The 26,464-nt window shown below is 42.4% G+C and overlaps 1 protein-coding gene across 1 annotated transcript; it reads left to right on the forward strand.

The window, feature by feature from the left end:
* The first annotated feature begins 15 nt into the window (after positions 1-15).
* MTHFS (methenyltetrahydrofolate synthetase) lies at positions 16-24,787 on the forward strand. The gene is made up of 3 exons (XM_075506205.1): positions 16-392; positions 3,877-4,141; positions 23,460-24,787. Exons 1-3 carry the CDS (start codon positions 72-74, stop codon positions 23,681-23,683), a joined length of 810 nt encoding a protein of 269 aa, XP_075362320.1. The 5' UTR covers positions 16-71; the 3' UTR covers positions 23,684-24,787.
* Positions 24,788-26,464: the final 1,677 nt, after the last annotated feature.

Below are 26,464 nucleotides of genomic sequence, written 5' to 3' on the forward strand. Positions count from 1 at the left end.
CAAGGGGCTGGCAGGGCCCAGGCTGGCCCTCCAGCACCCTCACAGGCAGCGGTGGCCGGAGCCGAGTGGAGATGGCGGCCACCCAGGCCTCACGGCAGCGACCCTGCGCAGGGCCAGCAGCCAGCCGGCGAGCGGGGCCTGGCGGCGGGCATGCCCGGAGCCCGGCTCGGAGCCCTGCCCGGCAGCGCCGCCACGGCCCGCGGGGCCGCGAGGGCGAGGCCGGCGCCGCGGCCCGGCTCACTCGGCGCATGGAGGCGCCGGCGGCGGGCGGCGAGATGGCGGCGGCGGCGCTGCGGGCCGCTAAGCGGGCGCTGCGAGGGGAGCTGCGGCAGCGGCTGCGGGCGCTGGGCGCGGCGGAGAAGCAGCGCCAGTCCCGCCTGCTGGGTCGCAAGGTGAGTGCGGGCCGCGGCCCTCTCCCCGCACGGCGGCTTCCAGGAAGAGCGAGCTCCGGGGCGGAGGGAGGGCCGAGGAGCCGGCCCCGGGCCCGGCCCCGGGCCTGCGCGGGGAAGCCCGCCGGGGACTTTCCAGGCCCCGCTGGGGACCGAAGCGGTGACTCAGGGGACCCGCCGGCTCCTCGGCCGCTGCCCCGGCCTTTCCGGGGCTGTGCGTCGAGTGGGGCGGGGGTGAGCCGCGCCTCGGCCCCTGCCTTCCCCCCTCATCACTCCTGATTAATGTCGGCGACGGGAGCTGGTGCCTTTGGTGTGTGCAGGGACTGAAATGAGCAGTGACAGCCCTCGTCAAGTTAAAGCATGGGGTGTTTGTGAACTGGAGGCAAACTGTCGTAAACCCCAAAGCGTCGAGGTTTCTCATGGGTTCGTGGTGGGTGTTTGTCTCAAATGTTTCACATCGGGCTCGCTTTATGGCCAGCTCCTAGCAATACATGTAAAAATTTAGCAACTGTCTGGATTTGGCCTCATGTTTAACTGGCTGTCGTCTCACTTCTGTATCTTTCAGTGGTATTTCTACCAAGCAATTTTATTTCTCGTATAGTTTTTATACTGTAAAATATGTCAAGCAGGGTTTACCTGACTGGTATCCTAGCACAGCATGATATCGGTGTGTACTTTTGAAATGTCCTGTTTGCGTTTGAATTACAAAGTTTTTATATAGATGTATTTTATCATTTTAATAAACACAATAAAATTTTATTTTGCAGTCACTGCATGTAATGGAGCACAGTCCTCCTTTTTTTGCAGCACCAGCGGGTACTTCTAGATGATCTACGTTTATATTGTTATTTTCCTGCCAGAGGGTCTCAAATCATTTTATAGACTTCACTTATTACTAATGTGTAGCTACTTCATGAGTGGTACGTGGCAGCACAGAAAGTTTAGGTCATAGCAAGTTTAAGTGGAACTCCTGTAAGCTTTTTTCATTGGGAATGCTTTTTTAGAAAAAAGTATGTAATGCCCTACTATCATGATAATGCATTTTAGTAATCTCACATCCTAGACTTAAATCTCTCAATTTTTAGAAAATACCCTCTTCAAAAATGCAGAGTACTCTGCCGACTTTATAAGCACCTAGCCCGTGTAATACCAAATTTTTAGGAGTCCTCAGCCTTTGTCTAACTGCAGCTGATAAACTCAGCAACAGAGCACTCATTTCTGCTAGTGAGAGCACACTAAAAGATACAGCTTTTGTTTTGCTTAAAAGAAGACATCGGGAAATATGACATATAAATTGGTGTTATCTTGCCATGTTAATAAGCTGACACAAATTGAAAATCCTGAGCTTGCTTGAGACAGAGTGGCATTGCACAAGTGGCAGAAAGTAGAGTCAGCTTCCTTACAGGAGAGTAATACAACAGACATGAAGAAATTTTTGAAAATGCTGAGAAAATATTTGGAACAATATAAGGCTGAAAATGTAGCTTTATAACATATACCAGTGCTTGCAGCTAATAAAGTGAGTAGGTTATTTTATAACACCTGAACAATATTTTTAGTCGTAAAATCTCATCTCAAAAGAATATTTAAATTCAAAGCGAAATTGCTTCACAGGCTGAGTTAGCCAATAGTATTTAATTAGCTTCTGGATAATTATTCTTTTTTAATATTTATGTTCATGATTAAAGTCATGCTGTTTGCATGCTCTGATTCTGCAAAAATACCCATCAGCTGGTGGTGAACAAAGGGCAGATAATATTTGTTAAGTGTGGAAATTTTTTCACCCTTCTCAGAAACTGCTCCGAGTCATAGCACATTCATCTTCACAGTTCTGAAAACATCCGAAATTGTGTCTTCCTGCTAGCATGTGGTTTTACATCTTCAACCTCATTTTTTTCTATACAGCATAATCAATGTGTTATTAGACATGTTGGAACAGATTGGACCTGTGTGCTGCCCACAACACACAGCACCACTTTGAAAGAGGAGAGTTTTTGTCTCGGTTTCTGTCTTCTCCAAACCCATGAGAAGATTCGGCTCTGGAGGCCCTCAACAACATGAATCACCAGCATTGTCTGGAGTCTGCAATTTGACTAAATAGTCCATTCCTTCAAACAAAAGCTACCATAGAAATTCTGTTGTTTAAGAGCTTAATCACTTAGTTGGAAAAATCCATGTGTAAGGTTAGGCAAATTACAAAAGGAAGTAAAATATGGTTTTGAATTGTTAAGACATCTCTATGGCCAAGCAACACATTACCATAATTTGGTCCGGAGTGTTTCTTTTTTTTTTTTTGCCTTACAAAATTATATCCATCTGCTGAATATTTCACCTGGGCTTTTAACTGCTGTGCTGGAAAGAAAAAGAAAAAAGGAGTGAGAACCATATCTCGACTCGGATAGGGGCATTTATCTCTCAAAACAGGGCCAGGGCAAAGGCTAAAGCTCAGAAGAGCAAGTTACCCTGCAGTTATGCAAACACAGAGCAGAGGATTTGGTGCTCTCTGTTCCGTAGATAAGCACAGTTTCTCAATTGTCTGGTATTTTTGACAGATTTTTGCAAGTGTGTAGAATAAGAATAAATCGCATTTAAATAAGAAGGGACACATTTGTCCAGATGTAAGTAACAAAATATGTAAGGTACTAGAAAATGAGAAGACAAGCTTTTAAAAACTTCCTCTCAAATTTTAATGTGGAATTCAATCTGGAATGGGGCAGAGACATAGTGAGGTATGAATCTGCTAACACTTTTTCACCATATAAGCTTTTTTTATTTTCCTTCCTATATTCAGTCTTTCTTAAGCCCAGCACAGAGAACCTCATGAAAATCAAAAAATGGCAAGGCCATCTTTCCTTCAAGCTCTGAAAAATGTGCAGTAATAAGATCACCTATTAGAAGCAGGTGATGTTTGAAGTCATACATCTAAACTTGCTGTAGGGAAGGCGTTTCAGGTTAAAAAAAAAAAGAGGGACCTGGTCTTGGAAGACTTTGTGCTCTGCAGTCATCTGCTTGGATGCTAATTTTCTTTTGAGTTATTATCATTGATGCGCTTCTCATTCTACCTAGGCCCAGATGAGAGATGCAGCATGTAAAAAGTATGGAAGAAAAGGAATACAAAAACCTCATGTCTTGCATAAGCTGGCAGTTCTGACCTGCAGTATCTTTCTCCAGTGATGTTGGGCATTTGTGCACTACATGGCACAAATATTTAAAGAATCAGGAGATTGTCTCCCAAATTGTTTTTTGCTGGCCCAAACCCATGTTACAATGTTTTGTTCACTGGGTGCAAAAATGTGCCTATTTTGATTTTGCTGATGATAGAAATGTTGGAGTGGGAAACAAAGTTGGTTTATTCTCTCTTTGATGTGTGGTAGTTTGTATCTCTACCCTTTTCAGTGGATATTTTGCTCCAGTGGTGTGTTTAATTAAAGTAACTCAATCTTCTCGTAAACCTTTCATCAACTGATTACATCAATTTCTCATGTAGGTGATTGGCCATCCCAAGTACCAAGAATCCAAAAGAATTGCAATTTTTTTGAGCATGCCAGATGAAATCCAGACAGAAGAAATTATTAAGGACATTTTTAAGCAAGGCAAAGAATGTTTCATCCCACGTTACAAGCCTCACAGCAATCACATGGACATGCTGAAATTATCATCAGCTGAAGACATTTCTTCACTTACTTTGACATCCTGGAATATTCTTCAGCCTAGTGATGATGACAGTGTCAGAGAGGAAGCTCTTGCTGGTGGTGAGTATTTTCTTCCTACATTGTAGAGCTGTTGAGCAGGAGTAGCCTTGAGGCCAGTAGGAAATAATCTGATAGCAAGAGTGAAATGAAATGTTACACTTTGGTTTTATATGTTGTAGAGGTGCTTAAGTCAATGTAAACAGATGCTGCTTTCTCTTGCCTGTTTTTCTCTACCCTGTGCCACCCTGTGATACACCAGCAGGGCAGGAACAAGACTGCATGGTTGATCCAGCTGAAGGAAACTCAGCCCTCCAGATAAATCAGCTTCTTGGTCCTTTTCATGAACATCCTTAATGCAGTCTTGGCAAGCATAACAGAGTCTCATGAAGGAGTCGGGCTTGCCAGGAGTGGCTTGGGCTACCATTGAAAGTCATGGGGTATTCACAGTTTTAGGATGCACTTTGAAAACTTTAGTTTCCACTACCTGAAAGGTAGGGAACTTTTCCAGTGATGCCTGTAGGCTGACATGAGAATTTTCTGAAATCTTTGATCCTGCAAATTGTATTGCATTGATGAATCACAGTGCTGATATGGAGCCTGCCCATGCAGAACAGCTCTCTGGACTGAGACCTTAGACTGAAAATAAAAGGACTTTCCTGTAGGCTTGGATGAATATTGCAAAGTCTTTTCCATCATTATTCCATCACATTTTTATTTTGATCTTACAATGCCATCTCAGACACTGGATTCTTCATAGCATTGAAAAGTTAAAAGTTCGTTTAGATCTAGCTAGTGGCATGTGTGTTTTGGTCCCAAAATAACCTCTCTCTTTCTTCACCTAAAACTCCTCAGCTTGTGCAAACTTGCAAACAAACTTACTTTTTCTGTGTCTGCATTCATTATTTGCATTGTTTTTGTAAACACATTAATATCGTCCTGAAACATCTGCAGAAATGTTTAATGTTACTAATGAAAAACTCATGTTCAACTCATGCTTGAAACCCCAGACTGGGAAAATTTTCTCTAGGTGGAAATTCACCATGCAGCCAGCTTCCACACCTCACAGACTTACCGGCTTTTTAATGCTCGGCAAAGGAATGTAACATTTATGTGACTCTGGTTGAACTTGGGTTTGTATTTGCTTTGGGATGCCAATGTACTTTCCCAGAACACCTCACTTTGTTTGTTTCTCTCTTATTTTCAATCTCTCCCTCTTTCCTAATTCAGAATCCTTTCTGTGTCCACATTTTAGCTAGCAAGAGATTTCACTGCTTCATACAACCATCTTCTTTACATTTAATATTTAGCACTGTTACTTGTTTTCCTAATTTTCATCAAAAATTTGTGTGTATCGGTGGGATTTAGGAGCTTTTGAAGTTAACCCTTAAAATTCCAGGGGTTCTGTTGACTGAGCTTAGTTCAGGGACTTGGGACAAGCTTTTGTACTACTGATGAGCTGCTGTTAATTGAATTTAACAAGTCTGCTGCAGAGAGCACAGAGTAAACACACAACAATTTTAGGTGTGATGGAATTAAGGACTACCTGGTGTAGGGTGCACTGGCATGTACTGGTTGGGGATGGCCCAGGTGCCAGGTGGTGAAGATGGGGGAAGGCAGGAGCAACCTTTGGTACCTGGCTAGTTCTGGAGCTGCTCTTCCATTCTCTGCACCAGGGTATGGTTATGGGCAGGGAGCAGTGCCAAGAGAGCTACTGCAGTCTACAGAGAGGTGCCAAGAGAGCTTCAACCGGCTGTTGTAACAACTGGTGTATGTCCATGTCAGACTTCTCCAGCCTGAAGCTCGATTTCAGTCTGTTTGTACTCAGGAATAATTTGGTTTGGATTGGAAGTCAGACCTTACTCCTTCATCCTTGGGCAGCTTTTGGAGATTAGAGAGTAAGTTTAGGGTTTTTTCACTATTGCATAATCAGACTCCTCCCCTCTGTTCCCCCCCAGTTTGTCCCCACAGAAACACACGCTGCACCTCAGTGTGTCTTTAAATTCTTTTTGCTATATTTTTTTATGTCAGTTGTTATATTTTTTGAACTTTGGTACATTTGCAGGAATGCAAATTGCCTTGCTACTACATCCATCCTCCAGTGTTGCAATTATGCATGGATGAAACATTTATCTCTGTGATGTTATCAAATACTGTGGTGATCTGAGGCATTTACATTGTTATAAGGAGATAACATGGTGTTATATTAGTAATGTTCCCATTGCTGGCGTAAGTTGCTATGTAATTTCCAAGAAATACCCTGCAGGTACATAAATAAGTCATGTCACTTCTGAGTGTATTCATTTTGCATGACAAAAAGCTTAAATTCACACTGTCCTTAAAACTTCAGGCATGGTTATTGTGAAGAATAGATCAAATATAAGACTAGGTATAATTTTTGCATAGAGTTTCCCAGTCTTTGGTAGTACTCACAAGCTATGTTGAATAGACATGAACCCCTCCTTTTGGAGACGGTCCTTTTTCTGTTGGATCAGGGTTTACCCATTTTCATGTTGGCAGTACACCACATTACACATTGTTGGCATAAACAAAGATCACTGCAGTTTTGGTAGTAGAAAGTCTGTCATCTTCTCTACCGTGCGTGGGTGACAGTAATTGTTGTAAGAAAAGTTGATTTCTTTAGGCTAAATGAACACAGTAACAGAAAGAACAAAGGTGGAAGAAGTTCAGATACTTTGTTTGGAGTAGGGGTGTATGTAGGTGCATGACTTGGTTAATTTCCAGCTATACCTGCTGAAAGATTTAGACAACTTTTGGAGCAAGCCAGTGGTACATTTTCTTAATAGGTACCAATTCCCATTTGTATCCTTGCCCATCGGAAGTATAAAGGTGCACCGGTATCGGGTTTTGCCCAAGGTAATACTTCTGGTGAAAGTTCAGGCTGGTTGCAGTAATTGTTTACAGGAATGTAGATACCTTGTACAACTTTGGAAGGAGTAAATCAGATAAAAGCATGCTCCCTGTTTGCTTTTTATCACGACTCCTACAGAAATTTAAAGGACACTTCCCCAGCAGCTCTAATTTCAATGTGGTTTAGGGAGGCGGTGTGATTCAGCGGGCTGGACATGGGTTTCCTCATTTGTAATGTTATTTATTATTACTTAAACCTGCTCTGAGAACTATGGGTTAAAAGCTAAGTTATTCCTACGAAAAAGAGATTATTCTTACTGGGACTCAGAAAAATTGACTGGGTTGAGTATCTCCAATATGGCAAAATTCTTGGAGGTGGCTTCTTTGAAGGGAGGCAGGTGGCCAGCTTTAGACTGAGGGATCTCAGCTGGAAGTCTTGGACCTGAGCAAGTATATGCTTAAATGTTCATAACTGAGCTGAACTACTGACTAGTAGTTGAAGGTGTACAATAAATTATAGACAACTTTTAAAACATTCACCTGGGTGATGGGGAGAGGGGTTTTGGCTTCGATTTTTTCTTTGGCCAAAAAATGAAGAGTTACTAGAAATTGTGGCTCTGAATCTGCTTACTGTAATGGGTTGTGTGGTGCTCTGCTACGAGATGCAAGAAACGGGATTATGTGTACGAACTTAATTCAGCCTCTTTATCTGTGTAAATTCTGCCCTGGTCTTTAAGTACATTATTGCATAGTCCTTGCCTGTCGGATCTGAGTTCATTCAAAGACGAACCCAGATGCAATGGTCTGGGCTCTTTCAAAGATGCAAAAGATGAACACTGCTTGCTGTTAATGAATGCTGCTAACGAGTATGCGCTCAGTCATTTGTTTTCTCCCTGTTGTTCAAGTTAGAGCTGCAGGCCTTTTTTACTCTGCATTATGCAAACCTTGGTGTGGAGGCAGAGGTCTTCGCTTCTCTATGGGCTCTTCATCACTACAGTGTTCAATGACTTAAAGATACTAACTGGTATTTGCTGGTGGAGGAGCAGCAGAGGCTTGGGATCCTGGTTCCAGCCTGGGCTGTGCAGAGGAGCTGCCCCCGATGAACATAGACTCTTTTGCTTGCTTTTCCAAACGTGACGGCATCTTCTCTGTTCCCTCCAAAATGATCGTTTCCCAGGCTTGTCTCATCCTTGGGCTAGACCCCCTTTCCAAACTTTAATTTCTCTGCCAGCATAATGCCCCTCTCCATCCTTCTGCTCTTTGCCCAACCTATCTGAATCTCCCTCTGCAAGTGTCCTTCTCTGGCCCTGCTGACCAGATTCCCCACTTCCTCCTGCTCTCAGTCCTAGCCTGTCATTTCTGGGGCAGCTGGGCCAACATAAATAGCTTGCCCCTGCCAAAAGGGAAGAGATCATGTGCTTTGTCTTCTTTCACTTGTGCGCTTCCAGACGTACAAGATTCACCGTCCCAATTTACTCATTTCCTTCCCCAGTGTGCTGGCTTCTTTCTCTTTTTCATTGGCTTAGAAAAACTCTGTTTCTGTTAAATCGTACTTTTTGTACTAAACAATACAAAAGACATAGTTTTGTGATTGTTTCTTTTGGGCAGTGCCTGATTAAATAAGCTGCTGCCCTCTCTCCTCCTCTTTGTCCCCACCCCTCCTCTCCTGTGCCAGCACAGATGCCCCCGCGGCCACGTTGGGAGTTATATGGGAAAACCAGTCTTGGTTAGAAGTAACCCAGCACCAGTAAAAGTCTCTTCTTCTCTCAGACAGGGCCACCACACAGATTTGGACTGATGCAACTGAAGGGCTAGTAGGAAGGTGGTCATGAGGGATTGCATAAACGGGTGGCATGCCAAAAAAAATCTTAGTGAAACTTCAGTCCTCATTTCCTTCCATGTTTCAGTTCCCAGTCTTGCTCCAGTCACCAGGACTAGGAGCAGCCACTGAAATGAAAGTCCTTCCAAGTCCTTAGAGTTGGGAGTGGGGCCGGCAGTAGGAGCTGAGCCTGCAGCTCCGTGTGCGCCGACATTGCAGCAATACCAGCTTAAGGAGTTTTCCCTCGTGTTTTCAGCATATTCCTGCCCCTCCATAGTAAACTGGATCAGCAAGCGGCTCTGGATGAAGGGTATTTTCCTCCTTTCCTCCACCCTGTTTTGGCTGGGATTTTTTTAACCCAGATGAGTGGATTCAGTTTACTGTGTGGCTGTATCAGTGCAATGTGTGTGGGGTGGGAATGAGTAGCCAGGATGGAGGGAATGTCCCCTGTAAACTGGCACTGGCTCCTAGAGAGGGTCATGGGGCCACCGATGCCGCTGTGACTCCAGCAGCAGTATGGAGAGGGTGGCATCTTCAGAGATGATGTTCGCCCTGACACATCTTCCCTAAGCCTGTGCAAACAGCAGGTTTTCAAACATTTACAACATTGTATAAGCCCAGCTCAAATGGATTTGAATGGTGCTAAAGCCACATTGTTGACACAGAGATGAGCAAGATTTCAAGTTCTTGCCTCAAAGCATGGAGCAACAGAGCTTTCCCCATTGTTATTTTTTTGCTAGCTTTGTTCTTAGAAACCAGGGAACCATTTTGCCTGAAATAAAAGAAACATAAACCCCCCTCAGTTTGGCATAAATACCCAGGCTGAAAAATGGCAGCACTTGAAAATATAGCATCTTATATGTAATGGGGAATGCTGAATAATCTGCTACTACTCTACTAAAGCATAATGTATTTTTGCTCCCAGAAATGAATGTATTAAGAACTGGACTTGTATTTTGTAATTTAGTTTGGAGACTTCTGGCATTTTCAGTACTGGAAACTTTGGTGGCCTACCAATCACAGTATTTGTGTTGTACCTTCAAGATAATTAGTGAAATGTTAACTAGATAATCCGTGCTTTAAATGACAGTATATTTATTAATAATAAGGAAAGATCTGAATTTCAAACAAAGTGAGGAAATACTAACATATGTCTAGCAGCAACTGCTTGCTGCTTCATTTTCACATAAGCCTTTGGATGTTGGCTTTTGAGGTTAGGGCAGTTATATCTTTCTGCCCTTAATAACTTCCAGAACACTTTGAGACTTGCTGTTGCATAAATTACAATAGCATGCTGGTAGTAGAAACAGACAGGGACAGCATACCTGTGTGGATTGTATTTGGTTTATGAGGGCTATTTATGCCGGGAAGTGTGACCCTCTTGCAAGGAAGATGCTGGCTACCTCTAGGCTACAGTTCCATGCAAACTCAAGTACTTTGAAATTATTCCTGAGTGACCATTAGCCCTATTTTAAACTTTGCCATTGGGATCTGCCCTGCAGAAACATTTTAGTCTGCAGAAGCTCTTTTTCACCTGTCTTTAAACTCCTGCTATTTATTCATACATTCAAAGAGGCTGCATTTGCTGCCAGGACTGATGGCCTTGTGATGCCATCAGTATTCTTAGTTATTCCAAATTTTAGCACAGTTCTTTAGAAGTGTGACTGAAGTGGTGGCAATACAGTCTTAAGAGGAATAGGTTTAACTTAGAGCTGCGAAATAAAATGGGATGTAAAAAAAAAGATAATGGGTTGGACCTGCCCCCTCCCCCCCCCAAAAAAAAGATGCACCAGAAATGGGAGGATTTTGAAATATGAGGCACATTAGAGTTTAGAAATAAAAAACAGTGTGAGGAGAAAATGCTATGTCTGGAAGCACAGGGAAGCATCAGCTCCATTAGATGTTGTATAGCTGTACATGAAGGCATAATGGGACCATACAGAATGATGCTAATCATTCTGAAAAAAGATGTAGTAAATAATGCTGAGGGGTAACTATGAATATTTAAATGAGATAGATGCAGATTGGAATGTATCTGGAATAAATGAAATATGGGTACATGAAAAGCAGAGATGTTAAATATTACTGCTAAGGAAAAAAAAAACAAAAAACAAGATTGTAAAGTGATTGAGGGTACTATTAGATTTTCTTTTCCTCTGGGAGACTTGATTAAAACTTACAGTACAATATATGTCAAGGGATAGATTATAATTTAAAATCTTTTTACACCGGTCATAAAAAAGAAAACCTGAGAGCATGGCATGAAACAAAATTGAAAATCGAGGCTTAGCTCTTAATGTAATTTATTTTTTAATGAAATGATTTGAAGTTTGGAATGAACTTCTGCTTGGAGACAATGAGCCATAGTATTTTGATATGCATAAGGAGAACAAATTCAGTGCAAGTGAGACATTAACATTCCGGTGATGAGTCTTCTTGTGGAGAGGGGATGCTTCCCCTCACGCAGTGCAGGATCAGAGCACTGGACATACAGTCCAGCATCATGTGTTTTACAAGACTCAGGAAATCTCACAACTTGTAGCTATGTAGCAGTAGCTGAAATGTCTTCCCACCTTTGCCGCTGCAGTCCCCAGCTTATCCCCTTACAAACAGGTTCTGTTTTTTCTTTACCTGTGGGCATTCAGAGCGTTCCTCTAAGCACCTAATTTTATTTGTATTAAGCCCTTGGCTCCGCTGCCTTCTGACAGCTGTGAGTTATACTGGTTAGTTAGTTGTAATGTGAAATATTATGTTCTTTATTATGTTAATATTATATTATGTTCCTATGCTATGTGAAATACTATATTCCGTGTATTCATTTCAAATTTGCTGCTTTCAGTTCAAGTGATACCTCATTCTTCGCTGATGAGAAGTAAATAAGGAGGTTTGATTTACTTTCTTTTTATTATTCATTGTTTAGTTAAACCTGTATTATTTCAATTGTAATTTTTTTCTGTCAAACTTTGTCTGTTTTCTTATTCTCATATAGAAGCTTTTCTAGATCTATAAAAGTTCCAGCCATTGCTCTTTCAACCTTTGCAATTTCTCTGATGTTATTTCAGAGAAAAGATGCCTGAGAGAACATTTTATACCCCGGTAAAGAAATACTATGAAATACATGTAATGGCACTGTAGAAGTTAATTTTTTCTGTATATACCATAACACTGCTTTTCAAATTAGCTCACTGGGCAGATCTTTTTAACTGGTTTCCACACAGGTATCCCACAATGACATGTCGTTACAAAAATACCTGTTCCAATATTAAAGATCCATAAAATAATTTTACATTATTCTGTGTAGCATGTTCCATAACAGGTAGAGCTAGGAAAATATTTGCTTGAAAATAAAATATTTCAGGTGTTGGACCCAGCTGTGATAGCAACTGTTTCCCTCAAGGTTTTTCTGCATCCAGCCTTCATTCAGTTGAAAGGTGTGGGACTCCATCCCCGGCGCTGGAATCGCTTTCCCCTGCAGCTGGTGTCTGCCCTTCCCCTTGATGCCTGCACTGGCTTCCACAACTCTCTGAAACAGCTTAATAACAATCAGCACCCAATTTGCTAGGTGAATACAGACACTTTTAGCTGAGCTTCTCCTGGTGCTTCTGTTCAGAAGCAGGTATGGCATGATTACAAAGTGTCTCTTTCCTTGAAAGGCTTTTGAAAAAATGCTCTGAAATGCAAAAGCTGATGTGTTTATGTGGCATCACTTTGTAATGCCCTTTGGTGTCCTTATGTCCTGAATTTCCTTGGTGCGGACTAAACCCTGGACACTCTGTGGTTTAATTTTAATACTGCCTGTGCCAGGCTGTCCTGCAATGAACCTGGAGGGCTGAGCACTCTGGAACACTACAGCTTTTTGCTTTCATAAAGTTCATTAAGGCTTTAAAAGAGTGCTTTTCTTTGTAATCATCTTAAGTGTCACATCCATGTTTGCCTTCTTGCAGAAAACATTCTCCTTGCACTCAGCAAAACAACTAAAAAGATTACTTCTGCTGTAATCAATTAAAGATAAGTGAAAGCAACATAGGCAAGGGCTTTAAATTCACTGCAAGTGACTCTCAAGTGTTTTGTTTCAAAGAGGGCTAATTTTGCTACAGTGAGTGTAAACAGTAGCATTGTCATTTTCTTCATACTGTTTCCTAGAGACAGGAGTCTCTCAAAAGCAAATAAGAGGTTAGGTTCATTTCTGGAGTGTGGCATGAGTCTGTACAACTCATACAGGGGAAATGCAAACACACAAGTATCCCTGGCTGCAGTAACTTACCCAAACAGACATTTTTGTCTCCCTTTATTTTCATTTTTGGAAAGGAAGAGCCAGCACCAAACTCGTCTCAGTGCCTTTGTGCACATAATCTGGGCAATCTGGAGAACAGGAGAGGAAGCTTTTTCCTGCTGCCCACCTGTGTAGGGTAATGTGGATTGAAGATGTGGTTTGGTGAGACAGCTGAGCCCTGCTCGCATCTGGCTGGTGCCAGATGGGGCAGTCCTGATGCCTTTTTCTTGCTTCGAGCTCTGTGCTCCCCTTCTCCTCCCAACCCCGGTGCTATCTCCGGTAATCACTGCTGAGCAGATTCAGCTCATGAATCTGGCAGAAAATTACTACTTTTTTCCTTTCTTTTTCCTAGGATTGGTTTTCTGCCAGCTTAGTGGGCTATTAAATCAGGTCAGCACTTTTCCAGCTACAAACGAATTGTCTTCCTGGCACAGTTAATCCCCACTGTCCTTGCCAAGATTCAAAATATACTGTCATTGCCCCTGTATAGTGGGAAATTCCTTGGACCTGGCCGAGAGCCGCTGGCTTTCAGGGAGCAGGAGACTCATGCTGCTGTTTCACAGTGTAAGGATAGCTCTTGGTCTTTATGTTTGGCATCATAACTGGACTGAGTTCCTGCTTGTGCTGGCTTTTGTGCATATGAGATGGGAATCAGCTTTTGGGGTGTAGATGGAGGGCAAATTCCTGTGCAGGAGTGACATGAAGCCCTTTGCCGGCAGGTGTCAGTATTCCATAGATCTACTATGGAGCACTGGTGTCATTTAGGCTGTTTTCCTAGAATTAAAATCTCATCCAGGCATGGTACTCACACACACAGGAGAACAAGTGCTCCAGCCTAATGTCTCCAAAAAATCAGGGGTTGGAGCGAGGGAGGTGGAGGATTCCAGGGACAGTCGGGTTTTTTAAGCTGTGCAAGCTTAAAAAGATAAAAGAAAATCTTGGGATGGAAGAAGCAGGATTTCTCAGCTGTTGTGATGTTAACAAGTTTGACACTAACAGTGAAGGTGCCATAATCTCCAAACCAGCTGACTCTACATGTCCAATAAACCCTGTCTGTAAGCATGCCTAATGTTCCCATCAAGTGGTGTAACTCCTTACACGAGTCAGGTTTATGCACTGATGAAGAAGTTGATGTCTTAACTGTTCATATTTCACAAGCCATTCTGCATATTATACGATAGGCTATCTGCTGAGTGAGTCAAAGGGCATTGGAAATATTGATAGTGATGCATGATGTACTGAAAAAATCCCCAAATGATTCACGTCTGTCATATTTTGGTTTAAAAATATCCAGACAGCAGCATGCAAAAGAGAACCAAGAGTGAAGAAATTAAGTAGTGCACATGCACATGTATCAAGTGGAAGTATTTAAATAAGTGCTCAGATAAACACTATGGGAAGTGTAGCTGATAAGATCTTAAAGAGTTTCACATAAAAACACATAAAGATACACAAAGATCCTTGTATTTTAGGCTGCAGCAGTGTTTTGACAATCCTGACAAACAGTTCAAGCACCAATGCCTTGTGAGTTTCTCTGAAGGAGCAGATTTACCATCAGCATTTGCTGATGTAACAAGATGTGTTGATATGCTGTAAAGTGGCTCTAATGCCGTTTGTCCTCTGTTTGGAATTGCTCCTTGGTACATCTTGTTTCAGAGTATTTTGATGGTTTAAAATCACAGGAGAACCAAGGTGGAAGCCTTTGAACCAAACATTTTTCTTTGCCCGTGTTTTCCCACTCAAACAGTTCTAACTCTGCTCACATCTCTGAATATCAGGAGCAGATAAATAATTTTTTGCAGACTGATAACTAAAGCATTTCTAAGCATTTATTTCCTTTACTCTGAGTTTGCAAAACCAGACATTTTTGTAGGTGGCGTTGAGTGATTTTGGTTTATTTATGGGGCTTACGCAGACTTGATGAATAATAGTGAAATAGAAAAGTACTTGTTCAAATTTTCTTTTAGGTAGACATTTGGCAAATTCTGAAAATGAGACACTAGACCTCAGCTGACTGTATGTTAAACCTCAGGGGAAATTAGCGTGGTCATTATAGTCTTGAACAGTCTTCCCACGTTCTGAAACCAGCTAGAATTGAACGCAAGTCTTAGCCTTATACAGTAGCTTCCCTGATGATACACGAAAGGATATTTATTTGTGGAGCAAGATAGGTTTCTTTGTGCAGGGCTGACGTACTACAGCTGATGCTGTGCGGTGCACTTTACCTTTCAAATGCATTGGCACTAAATTGATAAGATTTTGTTTTAAATGAATTCAAAATAGGAGGGTGTTTGCTTGATCACAGCTTAGTAGCACAGGAGCTGATCAAACGGCTTTATTAGTGTGTTTTGCAGGTTTAATAATGGGAGAGTGGCTGCCAATCTGTTTTTTTAAACCTGTATGACTGATGGCTATCATGTAGCTTCTCAGGGAGAAGTATAAATATTTTATTATGCTGTAGTTCAGAAGGGCAAGTGTGAACTGTGGAGACCAATGTTTCATGCTGACACAAAGCACTGACATGGATGAGTAGACAGATAAATGCTGAGTTGCGAAGTGCTTGTTTGTAGATTCTGCTGATGGTTCTATTTTCTGCAAAATATTTTATTGAACTAATAACAGAAGCTGTCTCAGTCATGCTAGTGGACCAATTACCTGGGGCACGTGTATTGCAGAGGAGATAGTCTGCTTGGCATCTCTATGTATGTGAAAGGTAGATTGGTGGGATATGGGTGTGCATGGATGTGGGTAAAAAGATTTTTAGAAGACAAAAGGACACAAAACCTTCCTGGTGCCTGCAATTCCCATACACAAATAGGAATGAAAATAAAGCAAATGCTTGCCTCTTGTGTTAAAAGCATTTCTCCCTGGACGGGGTGAGCATTAGCCTTGAGGGCCTCAGGCTGTGCCCTGTAACAGGAGACTGGGGATAGAGCCCATGGGATTTGGATGTGATACTCTGATTTTGGATTCCTGTGCCTGGCTAGTGCGTGCTGGATATAAAGCGAGCATCTCTCTGGCTTTCCTTCTAAAGCAACAGATGTCTATGAATAGTTAGAAAACAGGGAGTCTTGCTGAAGTGCTGTGGTACTGCACAATTAAAGGTGTGCACACAGGGGAAACACCTGGAGGAAAAGTACTGACTGCGGTTTAAAATGAGCTGGTTTTTCAATCTAATACGAAACATGACTTTTAGTCCTGTTAGGTGACTGTTTGGGATCATAAGGAGACTACAGAGTGAGCACTATAGAAAAGAACTAGAGGAGAGCTGTTTATGAACAAGCAACAACAAATATTTATACGAGAAAATAATCGATTTTTCTCAAACTCATGTCAGTAACTCGGGATATTTTCCATGTAGTTCCCAAGGTCGGTGCAGAGGGGAGTCAGTAGGGCAGTGCTCATTTACAGTAACTGAAGATCTGATCCTTTGCATTGTAACTTAGGTTTCCAAGGAGATGAGGATTCATGCTGAGCTTCTGATACTGATTTTCAAAGGCTGTATCATGTGAGCAAATAGGAATTATCGGATAAGAATCTTCTTTCTCTTTAAGGGATTGTATTTACATTTTAGCAGACTGGCTGGGGCAAAGTTAAGCAATGTAACTGTTTATGTCTGCGATCCCCTGTGTTACTGGAAGAAGTCAGCATCATTGGTTTTGGATGAATGACTTTTTTTCAAATGTTTATCAATTGCAGCAAAGGGTAATGTTTTTGTCTCCTTGCTCATTTGATTGGGCACCACTTACATACGGATTAACAGTATCTGGCTTCTCCGGGGCTTAGTTGGGATAAGGAGTTGGTTTCCTCTGGGTGCAATCCCAGCCCTTCTAGGAACCACGCACCTCGGTAGGGTCTGGATTAGGCCTGTAGCGAACGGATCTGGCATTTCCCTTTTTGACCCTATACCAAGGCAAGTGTGTAATAGCAGAGATGCTGTGCTTGAAACCAAGGGCAGGTTTTTTCCAAAGGGCAGAAAACTTTTATCTAGAAGGAAATACCAAGCTGTTAGCAACCTCAGGAGTGCTGCAAGGGGCACCTGGGGCATTCTACAGAGGAGGTTTAGCACTAGTTGTAAAGGGGAAGGGATTTGTTTTGATGCAGCATAATTGAAATATTTACTTCTGTGGAGTTGTTTTCCCTGAGGTCTGTGATTAACCCAGACCACAATGTTAGGCGCTGTGTAAATACAGAACAAGATGATGATCTGTGCCCTGTAGAGTATATGTTGAGAAGGTAACACCTACCCAAGAGGCCTAACTATGCTGATGCTGAAAATAATAGTTACACTATTATTAAATAAAGTTATTATATTATTATATATTTATGTTATTTTATTATTATTTATATTATTATATTTATATTATTATATTATTAAATAAAGTTTATTATTAAATAAAGTTACACTAACAACTCTGTCATTAATTAGTACTTCTTGAGTTATCCCAACTCATTGGCTCATACCCTGCATGTCACCAAGACTGATACTTTCAGTGTTAGGATCAAGTGATTGAGTTAATTTTTTGCTCTGTGCCATGGTAGCAGATGCAGAGGCAGCAGGTGGTTACTGCACCTTTTTCATTCTGAAAAGTAAGGTTTTCCTGCCAGAGGGTTTGGTTTTTTTCTCCATTGTGGTCCTTGCTAGATCAGAAAAGGACCAAAGTAAGCTTTCATTCCTTGTAAATGAACAGCTTTCAAATATTTGTCAGCTCCACAGAGGTTGCGTGTAGACTGATCTGACATTGTTTATGGCATGCATAACACCATAAACACTCCTTTCCTTTAAACAGAAAACTGTTCTTGTCCTGGTTCTTCTGGTCCTGCACTTTATGTAATCATTTACATCTGAGCTAAGCAGGGGGAGACCCTAGTTACCCTGCAGAGCGAGCTGTGCATGGAAAAAACCCAATCGCTGAAAAACTCACTCTTGCCCAAGGTACCAGGCTGGGAGGATTGAGCCATCCTTGTGGGGACATCGTAAATGATGCACGAACTTCTGTGCTTCAGGGAGAAGCTCAAACTGCACAGCTGCTGCTGTGAGGAGCAGCAGTGGTGGCATACAGAGCTGATTGCTGTCCACCTCTTGTAGGCTTGAGCTCAGAAGGCGTCTGTGCTGTGAGCATGATTTTTATGAGCACGTTGCCGTTCTTTACAGGGACACAAGAGTTGCTGCAGCTCAGCCTCTGCCTCATCCTCTTGTAAGTGCTTTGGAGGCGAGGATCAAAAAAGCCCTGGCTCCCACTTTTATGGGTCCCAGGCGCTTTGCTGTGTCCGCAAAGCAAGTGGCGAGGGATGAGAAGGTGGGATGACAGGGTATTTTGGTTTCCTCTTCTGTTAGAACCGTGTAGCTGTGCAGAGGGAGATGAATGACCCCACATGGTGGGTGGCAGCAGACTGATGGAGCCTCTTCAAACCTGGGAGGAGAGGGGCCATGCTGGCTGCTCCTTCTGAGGGCAGGACAAGTCCCCAGCAGTCTTTACATGACCCGTATCTGTGCAGTTTGATGGACTCTTCTATAATTAACCATTGTCAAGAACACTTCTGAAAATGCCGGCTGGCATTTCAAATAGGAACATCAGATTAAGGAGAAGAGAGGTAATGAGGTGCAAGGAGAAAATCCTTCCCTCGGGAACAAATCAAACCTGATATCATCATGAAGGGTAATGAGAAATGCACTACCGAACTGAGGAGGTTCACCGCAGCTGCCTAGAGGAAGCGAAACCGTGTATTCCTATTTAAAACACCAGAGACGGGATGCTAATGTTTTGGTCTGCTGGTTAAGTCGGGGGACGCGCAGCTTGCACACCTGCCTTTTGCATGTAGTTTTGCCACACATTTCCTGAGTCCCTGGGCAAGTCATTTCACTTCTCTGTGACATAAGATACGTCTACATAGATGTGTGCAAGTCAGAGCAAATAGAGTGTGCCTGTACACCCATATGGCAGGTTCTGAAGCTACGACTGTATCTACACTGTTAAATAACACAGGGCTAAGTGGCACAGACTAGTCCTGTCCACACTACGCAGAACGTGGCCTGTCTCTTCTTTTTTGGTCTCACATGATGCCTCCGTGGCCCTATGGCAATACTGTGGTTTTTTATCTTTTCCCCAGTTTGTAGTATCTTTAATAATATGAGGCCTTATGGCAGACCATCGCAGCAGTATTTTTGTAGCATCAGTCTGAAGATTTGTGTTCCATTTTCTGGCATGTGGCAGGAAAGCCTGTGTCTGGAGGAGCAAAACCAGTTTTGTTGGTGTAGGAGGACTGCCCAGGGTGGAAGGAGCCAGACCTGGACTCTTCTGTCTTTACTGCCCATGGGAATCCTGTCCCCTGGAGCAGGCATCGGGTGTCACTTGGACTGGCAGTGCCAGGCAGCGTGCTGACAATTAAACAGTATTGACCACCCGTGATCCTGTAAATCAATTTGTTTTCTGGCCCTGCTGTATTTAGCAGTATAAATGAAACCTGTGTGGCCATGTCAGCATGGCTATATGCCCACATTGATACATAAGTCAGGGTATATTATTTCACACACGGTGCTACACAGTTGAAGGAGCTGTGGCCACAAGAGCTCATGTCATACATACAGCAAGTATTAGGTGACTGTCATCATAATTGCCAACCTTACTGGGATACCCAGTAGCTTAATTAAAGTTTATAACAAGCATTGATATTCTCTACATAGAAGCCCCGGGCTGGAGTTGCTTGAGACAGTGTTTTCAGCCTTTAGCAATTTGCAGACCGCATGCAAGTATTCTGGGAGAAGCACAGATTGCCTGTAGCAAAAGCCCTCTCGACTGTGGGTGTGCTTTTCTTGGTTTTCTTTCCTGGGCTCCTGGACGCTCAGGGATCCAAGAGCAAACAGTTAATGACTACAGACACAGGGAGGACAGTGGACATCACAAGGAAAGGGATAGAAGTAGGTAGAGATCATGAGACCTCTCTTGAACTGTTTTACAAGGCACTAAAAACTGATGTGGTGCTTGATGCCCAAGTACCTGCTCTGTCTTCTCAGGGACAAGGATGCCATTTCACACAGTGGTCTGTGGGAGCAAGGGGAGTAGGATGTGTGAACAGAGCAAGCCTGCAGGCATCCTGAGTGGCAACTAGTGGTCCTGCAGGGCTGGAAGGGCCTGGGAGCATGAGGGCCCTGTGCCAAGAGGGGTAAGATGTTCTTACCCTCACCTGCCATCCTGTTGATGTACTCTCATTGCTGATAGTAATCTTATGTGTCTGCAATCTTGGTCTCATCTGTGTCACCTCTTATCCTGTGACAGCTCTTCCCCCGCTCCGCCGCAGGCACCACAAGAGGTTTTGTTGCTCCCCAAGTTATGCAGTGGGGAAGCGTTTTCTCCATGCAGCTCTCTGCCATTCATTCTAGATCCTGGGGTAGGACTTGGGGCTAATGCTGCTTGAACTGCCCTCAGGCTCCTCGCAGGGTAGCTGTGTCATTTTTCTACCAAAAGCCTTGCTTGACATTTTATTTAAATCTTGTGTGGTGTGAGTTGCATGGATATCAGACAGTGTGTTGTGAGTCAGAGCAAAGGCATTCAGTATCGCACTGCTCCAGTGGAAGAAAAATATAAGGGTAACTATTACAGTATTTACAGCATAATTTTTCGTATTGAGATTTGCACAAGCTTGTTTGAGTTATTCGGCATAAAAAATCCATTATTATAGAGGAGCTGACTCATTAAAACAGTCTCTGTTTCTCCAGAGAACCCAGAAGAAAACACAGTGCTTTAACACATCTAAATTCACTCGAGTGTGCCTGGTGCTATGAGTTAAACTACACAGAAAATATCTTTCGTCCCTGCACTGTTCCTGCCAATTCCCTCTTTCCTTAGTACTGTCCCGACTTGTCTTCTTCCTGTCTGTAATACCAATGTAAGGAGAAATGGCACCTTTGCACTCTGCAGATTTGCCCCTTGTGTGCATTCTTACCTGCCAGCAGTAGCAACTGCAAATGTTTCCTGCTTTTTGCCATGAGTCACATAGAGTGAAAACAGCTGAAGAAAAGTGTAAGGCAGAGTGTGTTTCTTTCTGTGCATTGTTAATGTTTGGTACATACTGGTTTCTGGGTCACCTGAATACCTACGCAAAGCTGATGGGTCGCAAATTATGGAGAGGATAAGTAGTGAGCACAGGAGTAACTCGGGGAGGATTTCACCTGCAGAATCTATTACTGACCATGCTAAGGGGGAGAAGATCGGCTAGTTTCTAGGTCCTAGTCCATAGACCTGACAATTGGCAAATATGTATTTTTACTTGCAAACTGAGGAGATGTGACATGGTACGTCCAACATGATGTACATGGCAATACCCTAAAAATGGCATCTCTTTTCAGCTGAGACCACACTTCTGCCCTTGTGCCCCTTTTCCTCTTTGTTTGCCATTTGCCATTTGTCTGTCCTGTGAGTCAAAAGTTGACTGCAGCGTGGTAAAACACTCAGACTCCTTTTTATTTCAACTAGTAATATTCTGTGGTCTGCCCTTTGGCTAATTCCCTCCTCTTACTCCCCTGACCTCTTTAAAAAAGCCATGCTTCTTAACTGTATGATGCTGGATTTGCAAGATTGATCTTCTCTAAGTGTTTCACACTGTGTTGCCTTGCATATTTTATATCTATGTTCTAGTTAAGTCATAGGTCATGGTGGATGAGCGTTCACGTCAGTGACTCTTCTCTGAACAATGAGCAGTGGAAGGAAATCTCCAGGAGCCCGGGAAGTGTGTGCAAATGAGTTGGTCTTACATGAAATTTTAACATGCTCTTCCAGGCTGAGTTCAGAGTTGATGCATGATCTCAGATGGGATTCCCTGGAAACTGAAGAACTCTGCTTAGCTCTGGCTCTTCCAGTACATGCTCCCACACATCTCCTTGAATGTTGGGCATCATTCCTCAGCTAGATGTAGTGAGAGCAGCTCAATCCAAAATGGCAGGAGAGAGTAGGTTTAGACATAGCAAAATAGAAAAATACCTGACACGTCCTTGCCCTGGTCAAGGAGCAGGAGCTAGTTACAGAAAAGCTGCTCAAGGCTAAGTACCGTTCCTGTAAGAAGGAAGAAGCAGTGGACTGAGACACAGTATTTGCTTTCTTTCCAGACTCGTGTCAGCTGTGTTTCAGTCTGTGCTGGCTTTCCACTACCTTTCCCGCCCTTCTCTCCTTAAATGTCTGTCTGCTACCACAGCAAGTAATGAAAGGCTTTCTTTGCATTGTGAAACTAGTAAGTGGGATGTTCCTGGGTTCAGCGTTCAGTTCCAGGCCAGCCAAGCTCATTTGTTTAGAGGATGTCCTTGCAAGACTTCTCACACTAAACGAACAAGCCTTCCATAAGTAATGGGAATCTGCACACTGGCTGTCTCCGTGCCTGGTGGTCGCTCAGTGTGGCAGCTGGTTTCTTTTGCCTCCCTGGCAGTGATGTGAATCAACTCCTGAAACAAGTGGGCAGCCGAGTGTAAACTGTAGCTGGCTACCTGGCATGATGCCATCCACATCCGTTCACAGAGTATGAACAAAGCAAGGAAAAAGGGCTGAGCTGATCTTGCCTTTTTATCAGGAGCTGGTTGGTGGGGTCTTTTGTCAGGGTTTCACCAGCCACTCGGGTCTGTTTTGTCCAGATGATTGGCAGCATATGCAGCTTGTTTTTAACTGATTTTGAGTTCCAATCAAGTGCAATCTCAGAAGAGTCTTGGGGAGCCCATACGTCCCTCCAGAAGGAGGGATATTCAGGGCAGGCAAAGCAGAATGCTTGTGTGTGCTGCTGGAGCAACAGTGAAAATTGTTGGAGGCTCAGGAAGAAAGTCCTTTGGGAGAAGAGGAACCTGACATCACGAAGAGACAAGCCTTCAAATCTTGATCTTGATCTAAGAGGGCAAATACCCACTTTCAGAATACATTGTATTCAAGGCTCTTTGGTTTGGGGAGGTTGAGTGAAGGTTCATGACATCATACAGTTGTGTCAAAAAGATGCTCTCCCTCTCTCTCTCATGTGTCTTCTTTTCATTTTTTTTTCCTTTCCTATTTTTGTGTCTGATGTTGAAGTTCATTTGATTTTCTGATTCCTCCTGCATTTAATTTCCCTGAGTTCAGTCTCTGCCTGGATTTGGAGTCATAATCATTAGTATTTGGAAGTGTGGGGTTAAAATGATAAAATAAATTTGTTATAATGTAGGTTTTTTTCCTTCTAGCTTTTCAAGGTCTAATTATTTTGTGGCTGATCTAGTATGCAATTGATAAGATGAAAATGTAAATTTACAGGTTTAGTATTCAAAGTATTTTTCAACTGATCAAAGAGAGGGAAGCATTTTGCAAAACACAAAGCTTGCGTTTTTCCAAATGTCTGAAGTTACGTGGATGTAGTCAAGCCATCAGAAAATCCACAGTGCATCCACTAATGTTTATTTCATTTTTCTACAGGAGGTCTTGACCTTATCTTCATGCCAGGCCTTGGGTTTGACAAAAAAGGCAACAGATTGGGAAGAGGGAAAGGATATTATGATACCTATCTTGAAAGATGCATGAAACATCCCAGTGGAAAGCCTTACTTGATTGCCTTGGCTTTTAGGGAACAGATTTGTGAATCAGTGCCTGTGGGAGAAAATGATGTCCAAGTAGATGAAATCCTTTATGAAGACTGCTGAAAGTATCTTGGTACCAACCCACCTTCAGAGTGACCAACCAAAAACGTCAGATCCATCAATCATGACTTTTTAATAGGCATATATGACTTTGGGAGCAATAAAATACGCTATTTGTGTTTGAACAAAAAAAACCCCAGTGTAAATGTGGTAATAGTAGTAAGGATTGCATTGATTTGCTTCTAATTAGCAAACATCCAGTGTGAATTCTTATTCTAGAATCAATAGAAACAAGAATGTGTGACTGTTAATTACAGTAAGGACTATTTCTTCTCATCATACTTTTGAGGAACAAGCTACTTGATACTTAACAGTTTTATTATTCCAGTTGTGGACTGGAAAGTGAACTATCTGCTAATGACAGTTCTTGATCCATTCTGGAATTAGATACTTGTTATGGTAAAAGTTCTCAGTACTTAAATATTATGTGCATCCATGAGCAAACAAGAAGCTGCCAGATAAGTCCTGTAGTAACCTAGGCAAAAAATGGTGATTGGAAAAAAGCCTTAATTGATTTTAGCGTATACAATTAATTTTGACTGTTTGCTTGACTCCTTGAAGTTGTCTTAAAATAAAGGCAGTATCTGTTAATAAAAAAAGGTTCATGTCCCTAGCTTTGGTATATGGTTTCTTCCTTTATCTGTATACAAGATTGTAATGTAGCCTAAAATGCGGTCTGTGAGTTCTCCATCTGGAGAAAAACAGCTCTTTTTTTGTAAAATAATACTCAAAATTACTTTAAGTTCCATAATTTTGTACATGGGCCATTCATAATGTCCCAAAATATTGTGTGAAGTATGAGTACTATGTTAAAGGACAAAGAGATGCTAAGAATTGCAGAGAGCAGGTTTTATGGATTGAGTAAGTTTTTGGGTGGAAGGTTGTTTGTTCTCCAGACCATCCTGCAAATCAGGAAGAAGATAGTGAGTTTTCCTCTGAAAAAACTCACTATCCAGACATAGTGCGTTTTCCTCTGCACGCTGTCCCCATAGTAATAGGACACAATATTTCCAATCAGGATCAATCAAACTGTCAAAATTTTGTGTTCCTTCTTCAATGCAACTTCACTTTTTCTATACATGTTTAACTCCTCCTTCAATCAATAAATCAGTGCATTTATTTTCACCAAACTACTTTGTGTCATCATTAAAAGATCCATTAATTCTCAAGGACCAGCTGCGGAGCAGAATGACCTTAAGAATTCCTCAACGATAACTGTTTTTGTGAACAAAACCATGCCTAAAGTATGTATAAACCTTTTCATCTCAGAATGCCTGTATTTAGTTTTATTTCCATTTTGCTAATACAGTAACTAATTAAACCCTCTTGCTCTGGGGTGAACATAAGCTTAGCAACTCAGGTCTCTCTGGCCTGTGCTCCCTGGTGCTTCTCCATCCTGTGTTAACAAAGGTCCATCTGGCTGGGGTGAAGATACCTTCAGTATTGGCCTGCTGGGCTTCCCACCAGTGTGTACAGAAAGCTGCAACCTGAACAAGACAGCTGGTAGCAGTTTGCAATATAGGCCATTTAGTAAAATGATGGTGATCAGACTTGGCCTTTCTATCAGTTCTTTATCAAACTATTTCACTCCACCAAATGAAAGATGCAGAGTAAGTTGTGTTCATGGTTGTGCAAGCAGAAGTTGAGGTGACAGTATTGGTACTGGTGCATGCGGTGGAGCGTCCTCCAGCTCCTCTCAGCTCTGCAGTGCTGCCAGCTGTACTGCCTTACAGGAGGGAGACCGACTCTTATGATTCAAGACCTTTGGGGAATAAATGTGATGAGAAAATTGGACCTTTTTTTCCACAATGTCTGTCCTGGCAGTATTTTAATCCCTTCTTCATTTCTGAACTGCTGTTGGCATATGGAGAGCAACAAAAAAAAAAAGATGGGGCAGGCTTTGGGTGGGGCGGACCTATGGCACAGACCTGTGGCAGCCTCGTCTGCAAGGCTGCTTGAGTTCACCTATCACATTAGGCTCAGCACTATGCCATATGGCACGGCCTGCCACGGACATCAACAAAGCTACACTGAAGCCAGCGTTCTTCACAGCGGAAGCCTGGATCCCAAATCTGATAGATGCTTTAAATGCATATAGTAAGTCCAGCGCCATTCAACAAGCTACCTGCTTCCACCCCACCAAAACCAGAGGGTGCTTTCTAGTGGTGTCCTGCCTCAAGGTTTAACCATGGTGCTTTACCTGGGATCCCGAGACATGTTTACATGGTTTTGGTTAGTGTGACACTACGCCGGACTGCATGAGTGTTGCTCCAGTTCTACTTTTAGCACAAAATTAAGAGGCCATGTCAGCATAACAGAACATAATCAGAGGCCAATGACCTCTTGCTGCTGCATTCAAGCTGGGGGGAAGCCATGATGTTTCGTTTTAAAGCTGAATACTATTTTTTTGAGCTGTATTTTATTAGGATGCGTTGTGCCACATAAATTAAATGGCTATCGTGAAAGCAAACCTTTTATCCAAAACCTCTGCGCCTTGTGGGTTTGCCTTTCTGAGACATTCTTTGCATTAAGAGGGGTTGTTTATTATTATTATTATTATTATTATTATTATTATTATTATTATTATTTTCCCAGTTAAATACGAGTTTATTGACAAAACTTTATGGCCCTTTTGGATTAGCTTTTGATCTTGCTGTCTGAGCTTTCATTTATTCACTAGAATAAGGGCTAGCTTGACTCGTATATATTTCACTACAAGTGATACCAGGTGAACAACTGAGTACAAAAAGGCCAGCATATGATGAAGAGACTTCAGAGCCAGCA

Source organism: Mycteria americana, chromosome 6 (assembly GCF_035582795.1).
Source record: "Mycteria americana isolate JAX WOST 10 ecotype Jacksonville Zoo and Gardens chromosome 6, USCA_MyAme_1.0, whole genome shotgun sequence".
Classification (NCBI taxonomy): domain Eukaryota; kingdom Metazoa; phylum Chordata; class Aves; order Ciconiiformes; family Ciconiidae; genus Mycteria; species Mycteria americana.